At 44.3% G+C, this 20,080-nt stretch overlaps 1 protein-coding gene across 4 annotated transcripts in view; it reads right to left on the bottom strand.

Moving 5' to 3' along the window:
• The window catches only part of ZNF236 (zinc finger protein 236), a 148,347-nt gene that overhangs the window by 9,279 nt on the left and 118,988 nt on the right, over positions 1-20,080 (bottom strand). For 3 of the 4 annotated variants that reach the window (XR_010152003.1, XM_016933929.4, XM_016933930.4), the window contains 4 exons: positions 14,395-14,526; positions 5,850-6,047; positions 2,256-2,385; positions 1,214-1,390 (listed from right to left, as the gene is read on the bottom strand). Coding sequence is in view for 3 of the 4 variants with exons in the window: in XM_016933929.4 (XP_016789418.1) it covers positions 1,214-1,390; positions 2,256-2,385; positions 5,850-6,047; positions 14,395-14,526 (637 nt within the window). In the remaining variant the exon portion in view is untranslated. The remainder of the gene's footprint in view (positions 1-1,213; positions 1,391-2,255; positions 2,386-5,849; positions 6,048-14,394; positions 14,527-20,080) is intronic. The other variant, XM_016933931.4, reaches the window with a different exon arrangement.

The following is a 20,080-nucleotide window of genomic DNA, read 5'->3' as shown; positions in this document are numbered from 1 at the left end:
AGCTGGGACTTCATTACACTAAAGAGCTTTTTTTATGGCAAAAGGAACAGTCAGCAGATTAAACAGACAACCCACAGAGTGGGAGAAAATCTTCACTATCTATACATCTGACAAAGGACTAATATCCAGAATCTACAACGAATTCAAACTAATTAGTAAGAAAAAAAACAAACAATCCCATCAAAAAGTGAGCTAAGGACATGAATAGACAATTCTCAAAAGAAGATATATAAATGGCCAGCAAACATATGAAAAAATGCTCAACATCACTAATGATCAGGAAAATGCAAATCAAAACCACAATGTGATACCATTTTACTCGCGCAAGAATGGCCATAATCAAAAAATTTAAAAAAAATAGTACATGCTAGCATGGATGTGGTGAACAGGGAACACTTCCACACTGCTAGTGGGAATGTAAACTAGTACAGCCACTATGGAAAACAGTGTAGAGATTCCTTAAAGAACTAAAAATAGAACTACCATTTGATCCAGCAGTCCCACTACTGGGTATCTCTACCCAGAGGAAAATAAGTAGAATCTTTTTCATTGTATGAAAAAGACACTTGCACACGCATGTTTATGGCAGCACAATTCGCAACTGCAAAAATGGGGAACCAAACCAAATGTCCATAAATCAACGAGTGGATAAAGAAACTGCGGTATTTATATACATAAATACACACACACACACACACACAATGGAATACTACTCAGCCATAAAAAGGAATGAATTAATAGCATCTGCAACCACCTGGATGAAATTGAAGGCCATTATTCTAAGTGAAGTAACACAGGAATGGAAAACCAAACATCGCATGTTCTCACTCATAAGTGGGAGCTAAGCTATGAGGATACAAAGGCATAAGATTGACACAATGGACTTTGGGGACTCGGGGGGAAAGAATGGGAAGGGGGTGAGGGATAAAAGACTATAAACAGGGTGCAGTGTACACTGCTCAGGTGATGGGTGCACCAAAATCTCACAAATCACCACTACAGAACTTACTCATGTAACCAAACACTACCTGTTCCCCAATAACCTATGGAAATAAAAAAATAAAATAAAGCACAGGCTTCCAGTCCACACAACTGAGGCTGTACCACGTGCAATGCAAAATCACTGTGTGAACTAAAGGAAACAATGTATGTGAAACACAGGGTGCCTCGCAGGCCACTGAACAGCACGCACTCCCAGGTGCAGCATTCTCACCAGCATAGCTGTGCGCCCGCTTCATGTGCAGCTTCATGTTGCTCTTCTGCGTGAAGCCCATGACGCAGTAGGCACACTTGTAGGGCCGCTCCCCCGTGTGCTTCTTCATGTGCACCTGCAGCGCACTCTTCTGGTTGAAGGCTTTCTCACAAAGCGTGCAATGGAACGGCCGCTCCCCTGTACAGAAAATGGCATATGTCAATGTCTCTAAGAAAAGTATAGTGGATGCCTGGGCTCTACCCTGAGGTATGAACAAGAGGGACTGAATGTTCCTCTTTTCTTTTAGGCTTTCAGCCTGGCTGTCATCTGAACAAAGGGCTGGAGGAGCCATAGGGAGACCAGAGGGAGCCTGGCCAGGTCCTAACGACCCCCAGCAGATGGGGCGGAGGGATCAGAGAGCCATGGAAGGGCCACGGTGGACGCAGCCTGTGGAACCCCAGGCCCACAGTGAGTCGTCAGATGATCACAACAGAAATGAGCCCGGGATGATGTCCTGTTAGGGCAGGGCGGAGACAGAAGGGCTGACACGAGCTATCATGTACCAGTCAAGAGGCAGAAGATGGAAGAGCTTGTTTCTTTGTTCTGTGTGTTTTTTTTTTCTCTAAGACAAAAGGTTTGAGCAGATTTAGGTGGTGCAGGAAAAGCCAGCAGAGAAAAAAAGTTTTAAGACAGAAGAGGAAGATTAAAAATTAAGTTCCCCGGTGACATTGAGGACATGGGACCCAGGCACTGGGGGCCGCCTGTTTGCTCCAGCAGAAGGGAAGGAGGGACGTAACGTGGTCAACATCCCAGACACGGTACGGGAGGCTTGCCTGATGCTTCTGTTTCATATGGTCATAATGTAAGCAGCAAAACCTTCCACATGAAAAGTTAGTTATGACGATAAATAGGTCAAAACTCAGGGGAAATGGAACATGTGGACCTTGCTTTATAAATAAAGCATTCCATCGCTCGTGAATATTGCACAGGTGGAATTATGTTTCCTCACCCATGATGTCTACTTCAAAGAGTAAGGAAACAAAAGCACGTCCCTCCCCATTACCTGTGTGTATGCGGCTGTGGCGCTCCAGCTGGCTTGGTTTGGCAAACGCCTTCTCACAAGTGTCACATTTAAACACTCTTGGCTTCTGGGAGCTCAAAGAGGGGCCGGCCTGGTGTGTCTGCATGTGCTCCTGGGAGACAACACACAGAAACCAAGAAACGAGATCAAAACAGCTTTCGAGACTAGAAACAAGAGGAAGCAAATCACTGCGAAGTTCAAGTCAGTGGCAAGGACAAAATCAAAGGCTAATCTGTGATTTCTGTTCTTAAGGACTTCGATGCATCGGTAGTGACAACAGAGTGACAACACTGGGGCTTCTCGGGGAGACTCCGGTCCCCATCTGAGCTTTACTGCCTGCTAGCTATATGGCTTGGCCACATCTGTGTCCCAAATACGGGTAGAAATATCTCCTTCATCAGCTTTAACCGAGACCAAGGGCGTCAAGCCATGAGCCTAGTGCAGGAGTCCAGCTGAGCTCTCTCCGTTGGCTGTGGGGGATCCTGTCCCCGTTTCACACACGAGTCCACCCATATGTCGTGGCCTGAGGCCCTGCGGCACCCAGCTGGGACACGTTCAGTGACTCTCACCCACAAGTCCTCACGGAATGCCCATGATTCTGAAGTGCGTTCTCCCGGTGATACGACAGAGGCTTTTAAAGCCAAGAGGAAACTGTTCCCTTCTCCTGTTGTGACTGGCAACTTGCCAGAGATACTGCATTCACGTGACCGCAAATTTCTCAAAAGATCTGATAGCTGCTGCCCTTGCAGGCACCTGAGGATATGCAATGTGGTTATTTTCCAAAATTGCAGAAGCATAATAATTATCCTAATAGAATCCCAGTCTTTAGAGCTAACCTCTACCCTGTAAGGCAGGAGTCAGGGAAAAGTACACGTTTCCTGTGTGTGTTCCATGTGACCGCCTGTGTTCCAGTTGCGTACATCGCATTGCTCAAGGCCCAGCACAGTCTGGGAGGTGGGTGTAATGAAAGCAGCAGGGTGGGAAAAACAAACTCGGGAGGTGAGTGGGGGAGCCTTCCCAGCACTGCAGACCAGGCAGAGCCAGGACTGCAGGTGAGGCCTGACCAGTGACACCACCACCCCTGATGACACCAATCACCATCAACAGCTAGAGTGCATTCCTCCCCCACTCCGTCTGGGGTTCCCACCCGGTCTGTGTTGGATGTAACTGCAGTCACACTGAGTGCTAAGCTTCCTGAGGATGGAGCCGCCTGTTTCTGGGACCACCTTCTGTGCATACAGCAGGGACTCACTGTTTGCTAAGCTGAAAGGAGGACAGAGAGTCCACGGGGGAACAGACTGTCCAGTGGGCTGAAAGGAAAGCTTTTATAACCTTGGCTTCTGTTTCTCTGACCTCCAGAGAAATTTCCTGCGGTGGGAACAGTGCACGCGGCTGCCACTCTATGCTGATGACTTTAAAAGAAATACCGACGAGCTGCACTCCTCGAAGGGCGCAGTTAGGCTTACCCTGCGGCAGAGGTTACGTAAACCTAGTTCTCCCTAGAAAGTGCTCTCTGAGACAATGGCAAATGTTCCTCAAGAAAGAATTTCATCATCAAATAAGTTTGCGATCAGCTGTAGTTAATACCGTTCTTACTGCAACACACCTGTCGGCCTGGCTCTGCTACAAGCGACAAGTGAGGTGTGAATTTCTAAGAAGGGGTGGTGTTGTGCCCTGAAGTTGGTGGGGACTCAGCAGAGCCCCCCAACATGGCCGTCAGCTCACTGCACCAGAGGACGCTAATGCAGCCCTGGGGCAGGGAGATTCATCAGAAGGTTTCAAAAGAAAGAATCCTGCTGATAGTTTATTTTGCTGTGCAGAAGCTCTTAAGTTTAACTGGATCCCATTTATCAACTTTGGCTTGTGTTGCAATTGCTTTTGGCGTCTTCGTCATGACATCTTTGCTGCTGCTCTGTCCAGAATGGTATTGTCTAGGTTGTCTTCCAGGGTTTTTAGAGTTGTGGGTTTTACATTTCAGGCTTCAATCCATCTTGAAACAGAAAACCAAATACCACATGTTCTCACTGATAAGTGGGAGCTAAATGGTGAGAACACATGGACCCATAGAGAGGAGCAAATCACACACACTGGGGCCTCCTTGAGGGAGCAGGGAGAGGAGGAGGAAAAATTATTGGCTACTTAGCTTAGTACCAGGGTGATGAAATAATCTGTACAACAATCCCCTGTGACCTGAGTTTACCTGTATAACAAACCCTGCACATGCACCTCCGAACCTAAAGTGAAAGTAAAAAAAATTTAAAAATAAAAAGGAACCCAAGCAGCCAAGCGACAGGCTCCCCTCAGGACAGAGAGGGAGGACTGAGGGTCTCGGGGCTCACCAGCCCCTGGAGGGACCTGGGAGAGGAGCCACCGCAAGCGCCACAGGTGGGGCCCCGGGCTTCCCGGCCCAGACAGGGCCGTCACTGCTGACACCACTGGCCTGCAATACACCCAAAGCCCATGTGCTCTACTCCACACTCCAAAAAAGCCATCCTGGTCACAGGGATCCAAGGATTCCAGTTCCTGGGACAGGAATTTCTCCTTGAGTAGGACTCTCCCTTCTTCTAGTCCTACACTCATTAAAAGACAACAGACACACAAAGGCCAAAAACAATCCCCACCCCTCCCCAACATACACAGGAACCCCAAGGGTCCAGCCATCTTAGTGCAGCTTTCCTTCCCGGCCAGCGTGGCACGCCTCTGCCCTCTGCGTGGCCTGGCCATGGCTGGTCAGAAATTTCGCAGGCTATCTCTCACTTGGAATTTGTCTGTTTTTCTCATGTTACGGGGTTTTTGGGAAAAGTGCCATTTTCATCCCACACTGCCAAGGACAGAAGCAGTCTTGATGTGTGGGTGCTGATGCCGGCCACGGCCGCTGGGCTGGAGTGGTGCTGGCTAGGCATCCGCGCTGCACGCTCCTCTGTGTTCCACCCCTTCCACACCCCATTCCCTTCACACGGAAGACGGCGCCCTGGGCTGGGTATCAGAGCACCCTGTTGGAATTCTGCCTCCTGCCCACTGTAGCACGGCACCCTCTGTGGGGATGTCCCAGAACTCATCCTGTGCTTCCCACATGCGGGCACTCAGGTCTCCACTGTGCAGTGATGGCTCTGCTGCAGTGGAAAGCGCGGGCAGCTAAACCTTGGGAGGCTGGAGGGGCATCTTCAGGGCTGGTCCCCAGGGTGAGCACACACGCATTTGTTAGGGCCGCCCAATGCCCCTACAGAAAGTCCTACCAAGTCACAGTCTCACTAGCAATTACGTGAGCGAGCCTCTGCTTCCCCACAGCCTCAACAACAGGTGCTGACAGACTTTTACATTTTTGCCAGTCTGACAAGGGAGAGAGGGCATTTCAATGTTATTTCAGCTTGTCTTGCAAATTGATTGTGAGTTGCAGGTGAACATGCAATTCATCTGTACAGCAAGCAGACCTCTTACAACCGGAACAATACACCTACATCTAGTGACCTTTTCCTCAAAAACACATGCCAGATTCCCGGCCGGTGTTAAATCTTGGACTCCACATCTCTAGCCGCCTGGGGGGCACACAGCTGTGCCCCGGCACAGTGGGCCTACCTTGAGGTGCGTGGCGCGCTTGAAGGCCTTCCTGCACACGGGGCAGCCGTGGATGCGCTCCCGGCCATGCACCTCCTTGCTGTGGTGCATGAGCACCGCCGCCGATGAGAAGGCGCGGTCACACTCCAGGCACTGGTGCGCCCGGCCCTCCTTCTCTGGCTGGTTGCCTGGGGCCAGGTTCCCAGAGACGCCAGCTACCTGGAAAGAGCCAGAAATTGTGACTTTCCACTCACTTGGCTTGATTTGTGCAGTTTGTGAACTGACACACACCATGGTGATAAGAGGGACATTCCTAGCACGGACACGCCAAGCCCACACTGCATGTCCTATCATCAGGATAATTTAGCCAGAGGCGCCTTCCACACAATATGAGACCAGAATGCACACTGTGTCCTGCAAGACTGAGACCACACAACAGCGGCTAAGGAATGAGCTCTGGCGCCGCACTGACCAGGTGCAAATTCCAGCTCCAACGTGACTATCCGGGCTACTCTGGGCTAAGTACTTAACCAGTCCGTGCTCGCGTCCTCATGGGAGAACACCTGCCTACCAAGGGCTGCATATGGCAAGCATTCACTAAATGCTCACTACTGGTAGTAGCTTTAGATAAACAATTCTTAACAACAAAAAGTGTTTTTAGCTTTTAATGGAATTAAACCATTTTTTCCAAACCGTGGATGACAACCAATTAGGTTTTCAAATCATCTTAATGGGATGCCACCACCACTTGAAAAAATCATTTTCAAAATTTTTGAAAAAATTTTTTGAGATGGAGTCTTGCTCTCTTGCCCAGGCTGGAGTTCAGTGGCACAATCGCAGCTCAGGACAGCCTCAAACTCCTGGGCTCAAGCAACCCTCCCAGCCCAGCCCCGCCGCACGCCTGCGTCCACAGGTGCGCACCACCTCACCATCATGCCCAGCTAACTTTTTTATTTTTTGTAGAGACAGGGTCTCCCTATGTTGCCTAGGTTGGTCTCAGAACTCCTGAACTCAAAGGATCCTCCTGCCTCAGTCTCCCAAGTGCTGGGATTACAGGTGTGAGACACTGTACCTGGCTGACTCGGCTTTTATAAACAACAGATTCCAGTTTTGCAAATTTCTATGTGATGGCTTAACAAAACAATTATTATGAAAATTAATGAGATCTGTCCACATTTTTATTATTCCTAATTTATCAAATACTTTTTCATTAATTCTGGAATATAAGAAATAAGTAAACATTAAAGAAAAATACTTAAACAACAAAAAAGATTTATACAGGGTGCTATATTATTAATCTGTGCTATAATTAAAAAAATGGAATGGGGAAAAAAAGGAACAAAGGAAAAGATCAGAAAAGACATTGCAGCCATGTTGAGATGTGCAGGGACTGGTGTCATTCTAGAATATGACACCTGTGTGTCAGGTGTCTGTCTACACATATCTGTAGGTGTTATTCTATAATATGATACCTGTGTCAGGTGTGTGAGTTTACAAGTGAGTATCTGCAGGTGTTATTCTACAATATGACACCTGTGTCGGGTGTGTGTCTACAGGTGAGTATCTATAGGTGTTATTCTAGAAAATGACACCTGTGTCAGGTGTGTGTCTACATGTGAATATCTGCGAGTGTAAAGAAAAATGACAGAAACACATGCCTGTTGAGGTTACTGCATAAAATATATTCCATGTGAGTCAAAAAAGTCTGAAAAGCACAGGAATAAATGACACTAAAGGCTGGTTGTGTAACTGCAGATAAATGCATGCTGAAGAACATCAACTCAAACAAAAACCTGTAGTTATGGAGCGACCTAATGTCCTCCATCAGTATCACGAAGCATCTACCAGTAGTCATGGCAATGAACACACAGAAAATTGTTTCTGAACCAAAATTTTACTCATGAGATGTGAGAATTCAATATCTGGTCCACATCATTCAAGGAAAGACAAACAAACACACGAAACTTTAAAAACTATTTCTGTAAAATATTTTTCAGCATAATCGCATCAGAAGCAAAGCTTCTGAATCATTGCTACTACTGTGAAACAAATCTCCAATGTTCTGCTGAATTTCAAAACTACATATCTAGAGACTGAATTATATTAATAGAATCTTGCTAAAATCATACTTGCCCAAAGGAGAAGGGGAAATCGGTTACAGAATGAGTGTGAGATGATTTTTAAGCCTGAGGCATAAACTTGGCCACAGCTAGAAATAATGTGCTTCCCACAGCAGGTTATTCTGCATGGGGGTGGGAGGGTAGAAGCGTGTATGTCCACCCCCTCCCAAGCATGAGGAGTGTGGCTGTTGGGAAGCAGAAGAGGGAGGAAAGCAGCCTCTCCATCCACCTCCTAATGAGCCCGGAAAGAACGGGCGCGGATCCAACATCCTCTGCGTCCAGCGGCTGGCACTGGCAGGAGCTTAAATGTTTGCTGAACTGAAACAAGGTCAACATTTCAAAGAAATGCTGCCCACAACACACACCTGGGCACATGATCACCCTTCTGACCCCAAACCTCCCTCTAAAAACCTGCTCCTTACTAAAAAGTTCCCAGCTGAGACCAGCTGATCTCAAGTAACAGGAAATCCAGGTGTAAATGCTCAGAACGATATTCTTCTATTCAGACATGAAGAGTGAGATAAGACAGATCTGGATTCAAACGCCAGCTCTGTCTCTATTGGCAGGGTGACTTTAAGTTATTCAAAGCTACCCTTAAATGATAGAATCCTTGTGAGTAAAACGGGGCCGTGACACTTAGACACCTCACAGGCTGTGGGAAGGGCTCGGCTACATAAGACCACATGCCTAGTGGGAGCCTGGCCTTAGGCACCTGGCCAGCAAGTGTCGGCTCTTTTCTCCTGCAAAAACAGTTTCAAAAGAAGGCCATGGCCCCTTAAGCAGTGAGTGAAGGAAGAAAGGCAGTTTGCTGCAGCGGCTCCCCTCTGATTTAATAGCTTGAAGTTGCTAACAAAGTTAGGTCAGGTCTCTTGATCCTTATGGGAAGGGTCAGGCAGAAATTAGTTCATTCGTTTTTGTAAAGACAGGCTGAGTAAGGGGGCAGTCTGTCAATGGCTCTCTTAGGATAAAGACGTTTTTCCATTGTGAGTACACATCTTGTCAGATCAGTATGGATTTCTCTTCAGATGAACCATGAAGAAAAAGATTTTTAAAAAGCAAAGGTTGTTGCTCTAGGGACTTCACCAGAGAGCGAAGTGAGCCCCAGGCCGTAGTAGCTGCTCCAACGCCACCAGCAGGGTCCTTACCTGAGCGCTTACTTTGGACCAGGACCTGTGCTCTGTGCCAGGGAACATTACATGCCCAATCTCTGACCACCATGAGGTAGTCCTAACTACACCCCTGTTTGGGGGTTTGGGTTTTGTTTTGTTTTGTTTTTTTGTCTTCTTTGAAACACCAACTTGCTCTGTTACCCAGGTTGGAGTACAGTGGTGATCATAGCTCACTGCAGTCTCGAACTCCTGGGCTCAAGCAGTCCTCCTGCCTCAGCCTCCCAAAGTGCTGGGATTACAGGTGTGAGCTACTGTGCCTGGCCACCTCTGTCTTAAAAACAGGCCATCACACAGATGTAGGATTGCCTGAGGGCTCCTGGCCAGAAAGCACAGGAGCAGGGATGCACAGACATCACCAGAGGCTACAGCCAGCACTCCCAGCCACTCTGTCGTGGGTTCAGATAAACCCAGGGTGCTTCAAATGGTCCCAGCTTCCTCCCAGAAGCACAGGCCAGAGGCAGACCCAGGCATGTGTCTCAAGTCCCTGGTCAGAGCCCAGGTCAGAGCCTGGAAGCGTCAATGTGCATTCCATCTGTGACAAGAGAGCATTAGGATGAAATTAGACCGTGATTAAAACCAATTAATGTTGGCAAACAGTGCTACAACCTAACAAGGGAAATTTACAGAAAACATCTAAGAGAATTTCTCTTGCTAATTATAGGCATACCTTGTTTTCATTGAACTTTGCTTTTTTTGCCCTCCATAGATATCCTGTCGTTTTTACAAATTGAAAGTTTGTGGTGAGGCTGCTTCGAGCAAGTCTACTGGTGCCATTTTTCCAACGGCACATGCTCACTTCGTGTGTGTGTCACATTTTGGTAATTCTCGCAATATTTCAAACTTTTTCATTACAGCGTATCTATTACAGTGATCTGTGATTAGCGATCTTTGATGTTACTATTGTAATTGTGTTGAGGCACCACAAACCCCGCCCACATAAAATGGCAAACTTAACCTATAAATGTTTGTGTCTGACTGCTTCACCAACTGGCCATCCCACCTCTCCTTGGGCCTCCCTATTCTCTGAGACACAACAATACTAAAATGAGGCCAATTAATGATCCCACAATGCCTGTAAGTGTTCAAGTGAAACGAAGAGTCACACATCCCTCACTTCAAAAGCTAGAAATGATTAAGCTTAATGAGGAAGGCATGCAGAGAGCTGAGACAGGCTGAAAGCTCAGCCTCTTGTGTCAAACTATTAGCCAACTTGTGAAATGAAGGAAAGGTTCTTGAAGGAAATTAGAAGTGTTATCCAGTGAGCCCATGAATGATGAGAAAGTGAAACTGCACTGTTGCTGATAAGCAGAAAGTTTTAATGGCCTAGGCAGATCAAAACAGCCACAACCCTCGCTTAAGCCAAAGCCTAATCCAGAGCAACACTCTTAACTCTCTTCCATGTTATGAAGGCCGAGAGGTGAGGAAGCTGCAGAAGAAAAGCTGGAAACTAGCAGAGGTCGATCCATGAGAACTAAGGAAAGAAGCCACCTCCATAACATAGCAGTGCAAGGTGAAGCAGCAAGTGTTGCTGGAGAAGCTGCAGCAAGTTCTCCAGAACATCTAGCCAAGAGCATCGATGAAGGTCACTCCATTAAACAACAGATTTTCAGTGTAAACAGAACAGCTTTATAGTGGAAGAAGATGCCTCTAGGACTTTCATAGCTACAGAAAAGTCAGTGTCTGGCTTCAAAGGACAGGCTGACTCTCTTGTGAGGGGCTAGCGCAGCTAGTGACTTTAAGTTGAAGCCAATGCTCATTTACCATTCCACAAATCCTAAGGCCCTTAAGAATGATGCTAAATCCATTCTTTCTGTGCTCTACAAATGAAACAATAAAGCCTGAATGACAGCACGTCTGTTTACAGCATGATTTACTGAATATTTTAAGCCCACTGCTGAGACCTACTGGTCAGAAAAAATGATTCCTTTCAAAATATTCCTGCTCATTGACAATGCACCTGGTCACCCAAGAGCTGTGATGGAGATGTACAAAGAGACGAATGTTGCTTTCATGTCTGCTAACATGACATCCACTCTGTAGCCCATGGATCAAGGAGTAATTTCAACTTTCAAGTCTTACTAAGAAATACATCTCATAAGGCTGTAGCCGACATAGATAGTGATTCCTATGATGGATCTGGGCAAAGTAAAGTGAAAATCTGTGGAAAGGATTCACCACTCTATATGCCATTAAGAACATTTGTGATTCATGGGAGGAAGTCAAAATATCAACATTAACAGGAGTTTGGAAGCAGTTGATTCCAGCCCTCATGGATGACTTTGAGAGGTTCAAGACTTCAGCAGAAGAAGTAACTACAGATGTGGAGGAATGGGCAACAGAATTAGAAATGGAGCCTGAAGATGACTGAATTGCTGCAATCTCGTGGTATATATAACTCAGCAGATAAGGATCTCATGGTATATATAACTGAGCAGATAAGGATCTCATGGTATATATAACTGAGCAGATAGGGATCTAAAGGTATATATAACTTGAGCAGACAAGGAGTTGCTTCTTATGGATGAGCAAAGAAAGCAGTTACTTGAGACGTAATCTACTTCTGGTGATGATGCGGTGAACATTGTTGAAATTACAACAAAAGATTTAAAAGATTACAGAAACTTAGTAAAGCAGCAGTGGGCTTTGAGAGATGGACTCCAATTTTGAAAGAGGTTCTACTTTGCGTAAAATGCTATCAAACTTCATTGCATGCTATGGGGAAATCTTTCATGAAAGGAAGAATCAACGCAGCAAACTTCACTGTTGTCTTATTTTAAGAAATCGTCACAGCCACCCCAAACTTCAACAACCACCACCTTGATCAGTCAGCAGCCATCAACATCAAGGCAAGACCCTCAACCAGCAAAAAGATTACAACTCACTGAAGGCTCAGGTGATCGTTAGCATTTTTAGCAATAAGGTATTTTTAAATTAAGGTATGTACATTTAAAAAAAACGTAATGCTGGTCAGGCACAGTGGCTCACGCCTGTAATCCCAGCACTGTGGGAGGCTGAGGTGGGCGATCATTTGAGCTTAGGAGTTTGAGACCAGCCTGGCAACATGGCAAAATCCCATCTCTACTAAAAATACAAAAATTAGCCAGGTGTGGTGGTGCACACCTGTGATTCCAGCTACTTGGGAGGCTGAGGCAGGAGAATCACTTGAACCCAGGAGGCGGAGGTTGCAGTGAGCTGAGATTGCACCACTGCACTCTAGCCTGGGCAACAGAGCAAGACTCTGTCTCAAAAAAAAAAAAAAAAAAAGGGAAATAATGCTGCTGAACACTATTATTACAGTATAGTATAAACATCATATGCCCTGGGAAACCAGAAAACTAAATCATAATGTTAATGTATGACTTTGTTGTGATAATCACTTTATTGCAGTGCTCTAGAACTGAATGCATGTTATCTCTGAGGTATGCCTGTATTCACTCATACAGATTGGTTATCTACCTCATTTTTATATTTAATCTGTCAAATTTTGAAAAAAATTACAAGCTAGACCAAGTTTTAATATTTGGTTTCTCTCATTTCCATCTAATGGAATATGGAAGTTAAAACGGAATATATCACTTCAGTGGGGACATTTCAAACTAATCTTAACATAGGATTACTCTACAAACATTATTCTTCTACCTATATTAAACCAAATGCTAAAATCATAATGTTAAAAAATAGCAAAGTAGTTTCATTTACTAGTCACATAAAATATAGGAATTAGGTAAGGTGTGCCTTGGAACTGATTTAGGAACTCTCTGAAACATACCAGACTAATAAGGTTTCACTACAAAAGCATCATGAGAAAGAGAGCTTAAAAATATGACCAAGCTGCCAATGCTTTTTTCTGTCTCAATGAATGTGTGTGGTCAACAGTTACCTCACCAGGCCTGAGGTGCTCAAACCCTGCACACTCCACAGTGCCCTTGATCAGCTCCCGAGCATCACCCATAAGCCCCTGGAACATCCTGCTATTAGTAGGTAAGAGTGTATTTCATACCCAGAACCTTGGGCAATGCCACATAGTTTGTGCTGATGATGTGACTTATGGTGAAGGCCTGTTTTTGTTTCATCTGGGGACCTGGACCACTGCATCCGTTTGACCTGGAAGGGCAGGGGCCTGGAGACCGCATAGCTAAGCCCAGCCACGCGGGCACTCCATGGCCACATGACTGATTGTAAAACAATTCTGGATACCAGAGCTTAGCTGAGCTTCCCAAGTGGGCGACACTTGGCAGGCGGTGTCACACAACTTTCCTGGGAGAATCAGCAGTGTCCGTGTGACCTCACTGGAGCAGACACTGGGAAGCTCGTGCCTGGGTTCTCTGGACTCCACCCCACGTGCCTTTTCCTTCCGCTGGTTCTCACCTGCACCCTTCCATTGTAACCACAAGTATAAACCACAACCACCAGTAGATCAGATTTTTCTGAATCCAGTGAGACCTTGTAGTGAATCGTCAAACCTGAGGGCAGTCTTGGGGACCCTAGACATAAATGTGCTAAAGTTATACAAACTGAAATTCAGTGAGACAGCTCTGGTTACTCAGGTCAAACTGCAGGACATCCCCAGTGCTCGTTATATCTCATCTCTTTGTGAAAAAGCCCTTGTTCTACAGAAAAACCGGTAAGTCATTATTTTGAAAACTCATTTGCTAAAAATGTTTAATGCTTCCTAAATTCAGAGATTATTCATCATCTGTGCTTTAATTCTGACCCTGGAAACTTTTAAGGAAAGAGATTTTAGACTCTTCCATATTTAGACTATTGCTTACTAAATATTTTGGCTCCCAAAAACATGTATTTTAAGGAAAAAGACTAGCCAAATGACAGATCTTGAACACACGCGCGCGCGCACACACATATATGAAAATGTATATGACACTTAACAGAATCTGCAAAGGTGTTACTAGAAAATCTGCAGAAAGAACTAAGTGCAAGTGGCTGGATATGTGAAGCCTGATCAGCAGGCAAGTATAATAAGATATTAATAAATTTAAAATTAGATTTACGTATCACTGTGGCTACATCTAATTCTGTGGTACTAAAACCTCACTCCCTAGGAAACAAATCACAAAACGAATGAGATATCGTACCCGTCATTCAACACACGCCCCCGCAGGGCCTATGTCCACTCAAGATTCAGCCGGGGACACCTCAGAAGTCAGCCCCAGCCACCTGGGCCACACAGCACGCCCATAACCCTCTATCACCATCCCTTCTGAATCTGTATGTTTTTAAAAGCGACAAAAGCTCTGTGAATGAAGGAATATCCTGTACCTGGTAGGCTATTTCTTCACAAGCAGCAGACGCTGACTGTGGCGTGTGGCTCACTAGTATGACTTGCGGCGAGCCTGCTCCACCCTGGCCCGAGAGAGAGGGATCCGTGAGGAGTGCTGGGAACTGCTGACCCTGGCAAAAGATTAGTACTATTTCAGAAGTTGTAACATTAGCAAAACAAGCAATACTTTAAAAGATCTTTTACGGTGCAGCTACCTTGGAAAACAAGCTGGTAGCTCCTCAAAAAGTGAACCGTGGAGTCACCATGTAACCCAGCAACCCAAGAGAAATGAAAACAGAGTCCGCTCAAAGCCTTGTACAGAAATGTCCACAGGAGAATTACCCATAGCCAAAAAATGGAAACAGCCCAAATGCCCATCAACCGATAAATGCACAAATGAAAATGTGGTATAAGGGAATATTGTTCAGTAATAAGAAGGTACAAAGTTCTGGTACATGCTACAGCATGGAGGAGCCTTGGAAATACTCTAAGGAATGAAAAAAGCCAGTCACAAAAGACCACACGGATGATCACATTTCTATGAAATACCCAGAACGGATGCATCTACGGAGACAGAAAGTAGACTGGCAGTTGCCAAGGGCAGCGGTGAGGGTGGGCCGGGGGTCGGGGGAACATGGAGTGATGGCTCATGGCTCCACGTTTCTTTAAGGGGTGATGAAATGTTCTAAAATTAGACCATGGTGATGGTTGTACAACTCTGTAAATACACTGAAAACCATTCAATTGTATACTTTAAATAATTAGGTGAACTTATATAAATTACATCTCAGAGTCTCTACATGTGTGTATATTTAAAAAACACTTATTTGCTTAGAAACACATATACAATTTTGCTATGCTATAGAAAACTACTGTAAGTCTTCTTACCAGCCTAGCACACCTCTAGCTATGAGAGCAGATCTGAGAGAATACGAGAGAATGAGAAAGGTAGGGTAGTATGGGGCACAAGAGCAGAGAGGAAGCTGCAGCTTAAAGGGTCTGAATATCTACTGCAAATTTATAGAAATAATTCAGCATGCAACTTGAACTGCTGTAATCAGCACTGATTCTAAACATATTTTACACACAGTTAAAACCGTGGCTGACCACAGGAAGCATGGCTGATGTTCTTGGCTCCTGTGCTTTAAGGTGAGGGGTGTTTCTCAATGTTTTAGGGAACTACACAAGCTGAGCCCCCAAAAGGAAATTAAGAATTGAGGAGGGGATGCTATATTAGTCTGTTTTCACGCTGCTGATAAAGACATGCCCTTGACTGGGCAATTTACAAAAGAAAGAGGTTTAATTGGACTGACAGTTCCATGTGGCTGGGGAAGCCTCATGATCATGGTGGAAGGCATGGAGGAGCAAGTCACATCTTACATGGATGGCAGCAAAGAGAGGAGAGCTTGTGCAGGGAAACTCCCCTTTTTATAACCATCAGATCTCATGAGACTTATTCACTATCATGAGAACAGCAAGGGAAAGACTTGCCCCCATGAATCAATTACCTCCCACCAGGTTTCTCCCACAACACATGGGAATTCAAGATGAGATCTGGGTGGGGACACGGCCAAACTATATCAGACACAGTGGAGGAAAAATAGGACTGAGATGGCATTTTTTAAAACTTCCTCCATCAGAGAATTTTAGGTTCACTTCTTAAGGGAAAGAGTGGCAGGTGGCAAAATAGAAGCCAAAAACATACAGTCATCATCAGGGATTCCAGAGAAAGAGAGCTTCTAACTTGATTTGGGTTCCTTACTTCCCACATGCAGCTTTTTTAAAAAGCAAAATTAGGCTATTTTAGGTATCTCCATATATCAGCCTAATTTTTTACATAAACATGATCTAAATTGAAAAGTTCTTTTTCTTTTTTTGGAGATAAAGTCTTGCGCTATCACCCAGGCTGGAGTGCAGTGGCTTAATCTCAGCTCACTGCAACCTCTGCCTCCCGGGTTCAAGTGATTCTTGTGCCTCAGCCTCCCAAGTAGCTGGGATTACAGGCATGTGCCACATGTGTGGCTAATTTTTGTATTCTTAGTAGAGATGGGGGTTTCACTATGTTCGCCAGGCTAGTCTCGAACTCCTGACCTCAGGAGATCCACCCACCTTGGCCTCCCAAAGTGCTGGGATTACAGGTGTGAGCCACTGCACCTGAAGTTCCTATCTATACTAACAAAGCTTCATGTTCCCTACCTCCCTACATAGAGAAGTTGATTGAATATTGCTATTTTCAAATACCGGTGAATGCTATACTTTTTTGTGACATGTCTGTTGACAGCAGCTGCCACCACCCTTATCAGACTACCCAATTTGAAAAACTGTATTAATCAACCTGGACTTATTAATTCACATTTGTTTTATTAATCAAAGACCAAAAAAACTGCTGGTCAGAAATTCTGATGCACATAAGAACCAATTGGCTCAATAAATTAATATATTCCCAAACTAAAGGTAAGATATTTGAGAGTCTTAGCTCGTATAGGTATATCAAGGGAAAAATTACAACTTCCTGTTGTTTTGAAATAGCAAAATTACAGAAATAAAGAACAGAGTGGCAGATGTCAGGGTTAAGAGGGTCTTGAAGTCATTATAAAAAGCAACACGAGGGGTCCTTGAGATGATGGAAATATTCTGTATCTTGGCTTATCAATGATAACAACTGTTTGTGATATTATACTACAGTTCTGCAACATGCTCCTGTTGGGCAAAACTGGGTAAGTGTATGTGGAATCTCTCTGTACTATTTTTTAAAAATTGCCCATGAGTCTACAATTATCTCAAAATAAAAACTTAAATTAAAAAAACTTGAATACAATGTAATTTATTAGCTTATCATTTGTGTTTCAATTGCGAACCTTAATTAAGTATTCTTTTTTTTTGAGACAGAGTCGTGCTCTGTTACCCAGGCTAGAGTGCAATGGCACAATCTCAGCTCACTGCAACCTCCACCTCCTGAGTTCAAGCGATTCTCCTGCCTCAGACTCCCAAGTAGCTGGGATTACAGGCACATGCCACCACACCCAGCTAATTTGTTGTAATTTTAGTAGAGACAGGGTTTCACCATGTTGGCCAAGCTGGTCTCGATTTCCTGACCTCAGGTGATCCACCCGCCTCGGCCTGCGATTACAGGCATGAGCCACCACACCCCCAGCCAACCTTAACTATTCTTAATGCAAATTCCCTGATTTAAAAATCAGTGTCCAATAAAAGCTATACTCAACGATTAGCTATACTTATGGAAGTGATACACAAATCAGCTAAAACAACATAATCTAAAGGTTATTTACTTTTGGTTTGTATTATTATTTGCAGTTGGTTTCTTTACTATATTTGGTTTACACTGAGGTAAAGATTACAGGAATTTGCATTCCCCTGGAGCACATGAATTTTGCAACATGAGAATGTAACAGCAAGCACCAAGCCCCAGCAGAGAGGAACGGCGCAACAGCTGTTGGCCCTGGCAGCTGGGGCAGCTGCGTCAGAGTCACAGGGAGGGTGGGTAATGAACAGCACAGACGCCAGCCCCACCCATGACTACTGAATTAACTTGGGCCTGCTGAGACCCAGGAATGTCAATGTTCGACTGAATCTGGGAAATGCTGTAAAATATGAGCAAGGGCTGGATACTGATGAAAGGCATTCTATGCAATAACAAACTTCACTATACCATTGTCAAGTACCCATAAATCAACCTCACTTACTGCTCACATGTACAATTTCATTAGACATATTTTTCTTAGCAGTTCATAATTTTACCGGCCTATACACAACTCTTAATAAACGTAAAACAAAACATTGTGCCTCAATAAAAATGTCAAGATATTTACAAGTACAAGAGTAAATATGAACGACTTGTAGAAGATGAAGGCTAAGAAAGGCACAAAATTAAGAAAGCTTTAAACAGCATGGGCCAGATGACTCTCAGTGTTAAACTTACAACTAACTTGTTACTTCAGAATTGGCTTATTTTCCCATCAGGAGTCTGTAATAAGATTTGCCAATTTCTAGGTCACCCCACAGTCAAATTTAGACTTAAAAAGCCACATTTATATATCTAAATACAAAGTTTTAAATGTTTTGCACCTGACCAATTATCTGTAATAATAAGTTTGTTTTTTTATGACAAGAATTAGTATAAAAGAGAATTCCCTTCATGAATAAGTAAATTGCTTCTTCTTGTATTCAGAATAAGAACTAAAAATCATTTTGCTTTCTTGAATAGATTTTCTGCATGCACGTTTACACCTCCTGATAAAACTGTCAGACTTCAGTGGGCAAGCAGGACACACAACTACCACCGGCCTGCTCCTCTTCACCCCTGAAGAGTCTAAAGTTTGGAACAAATAAATCAGAATTACATTTCAAAATTAGCCAATTTTCTCTGAATTAAAACTATCACTTACTCCCACAATATTCTTCCAAAATTGGGCCCTTTTCAAGTTTTAAATTAGGATTAATTATGGACTTATAAAAACATATATATTCCAAATTTTTTGCTATTATGAACTCAAATTTGCTCTTTTTTTTTTTTTTTTTTTTTTTTTTTTGAGACGGAGTCTCACTCTGTCGCCCAGGCTGGAGTGCAGTGGCATGATCTCGGCTTACTACAACCTCCACTTCCCGGGTTCACGCCATTCTCCTGCCTCAGCCTCCCAAGTAGCTGGGACCACAGGCGCCCGCCACCATGCCCGGCTAATTTTTTGTATTTTTAGTAGAGACGGGGTTTCACCGTGTCAGCCAGGATGGTCTGGATCTCCTGACCTCGTGATCCGCCCGCCTCGGCCTCCCAAAGTGCTAGGATTTACAGGCGTGAGCCACTGTGCCCAGCCAAATTTGCCCATTATTTAAGAATACTAGGCTGGGCACGGTGGCTCACGCCTGTAATTCCAGCACTTTGGGAGGCCAAGGCGGGCGGATCACGAGGTCAGGAGATCCAGACCATCCTGGCTGACATGGTGAAACCCCGTCTCTACTAAAAAATAACAAAAAAGTTAGCCGGGCATGGTGGCGGGCGCCTGTGGTCCCAGCTACTCGGGAGGCTGAGGCAGGAGAATGCTGTGAACCCGGGAAGCGGAGCTTGCAGTGAGCGGAGATCGCGCCACTGCACTCCAGCCTGGGCGACAGAGCGAGACTCCGTCTCAAAAAAAATAATAAAAAAATAAAAAATTAAAAAAATTAAAAAAATATTTTTAAAATTAAAATTAAAAAATAGAATACTATTTAAGTAAAGTAAGACCACCTTTCTCTGTTTTTAGGAACATTTTCTTTCATGGATTTTACAAAGAAACAAAAAATAATACATAATAAGTTTACATGACTTTCCTATCTTTTAAATATGTACAGTAATTTCTATGTTTATATTACTGTTTCCTTCAGTCCATTTAGGGAGATTCTTATTTTTCCATGCACAGAGTGCAGTGCTCAGGGTGGTATAATGCTGAACAACTTGATTTCTTCACATTGGATCTCTTCCCCGTGCTATTAGTCCGTTTCCTCATTAAATTCAAGGAGCACATGTCATTTTAAGGAAGTAATATTCAATCATTCGACATTTATCCCCTAGTGAATAACTCTTAACTGAACAACCATCATTAGACACCGGTTAATTTCTCTTGACCACCTTCTAATTTTCAGGTCAAATTTAATTTACATATTTACAGCCATTTTCTTGTAGGTTCATTA

This window comes from Pan troglodytes, chromosome 17, assembly GCF_028858775.2.
Source record: "Pan troglodytes isolate AG18354 chromosome 17, NHGRI_mPanTro3-v2.0_pri, whole genome shotgun sequence".
Taxonomy (NCBI): Eukaryota; Metazoa; Chordata; class Mammalia; order Primates; family Hominidae; genus Pan; species Pan troglodytes.
The sequence above is the reverse complement of the archived record's forward strand: the minus strand, read 5'-3'. Positions and strand labels throughout refer to the sequence as shown.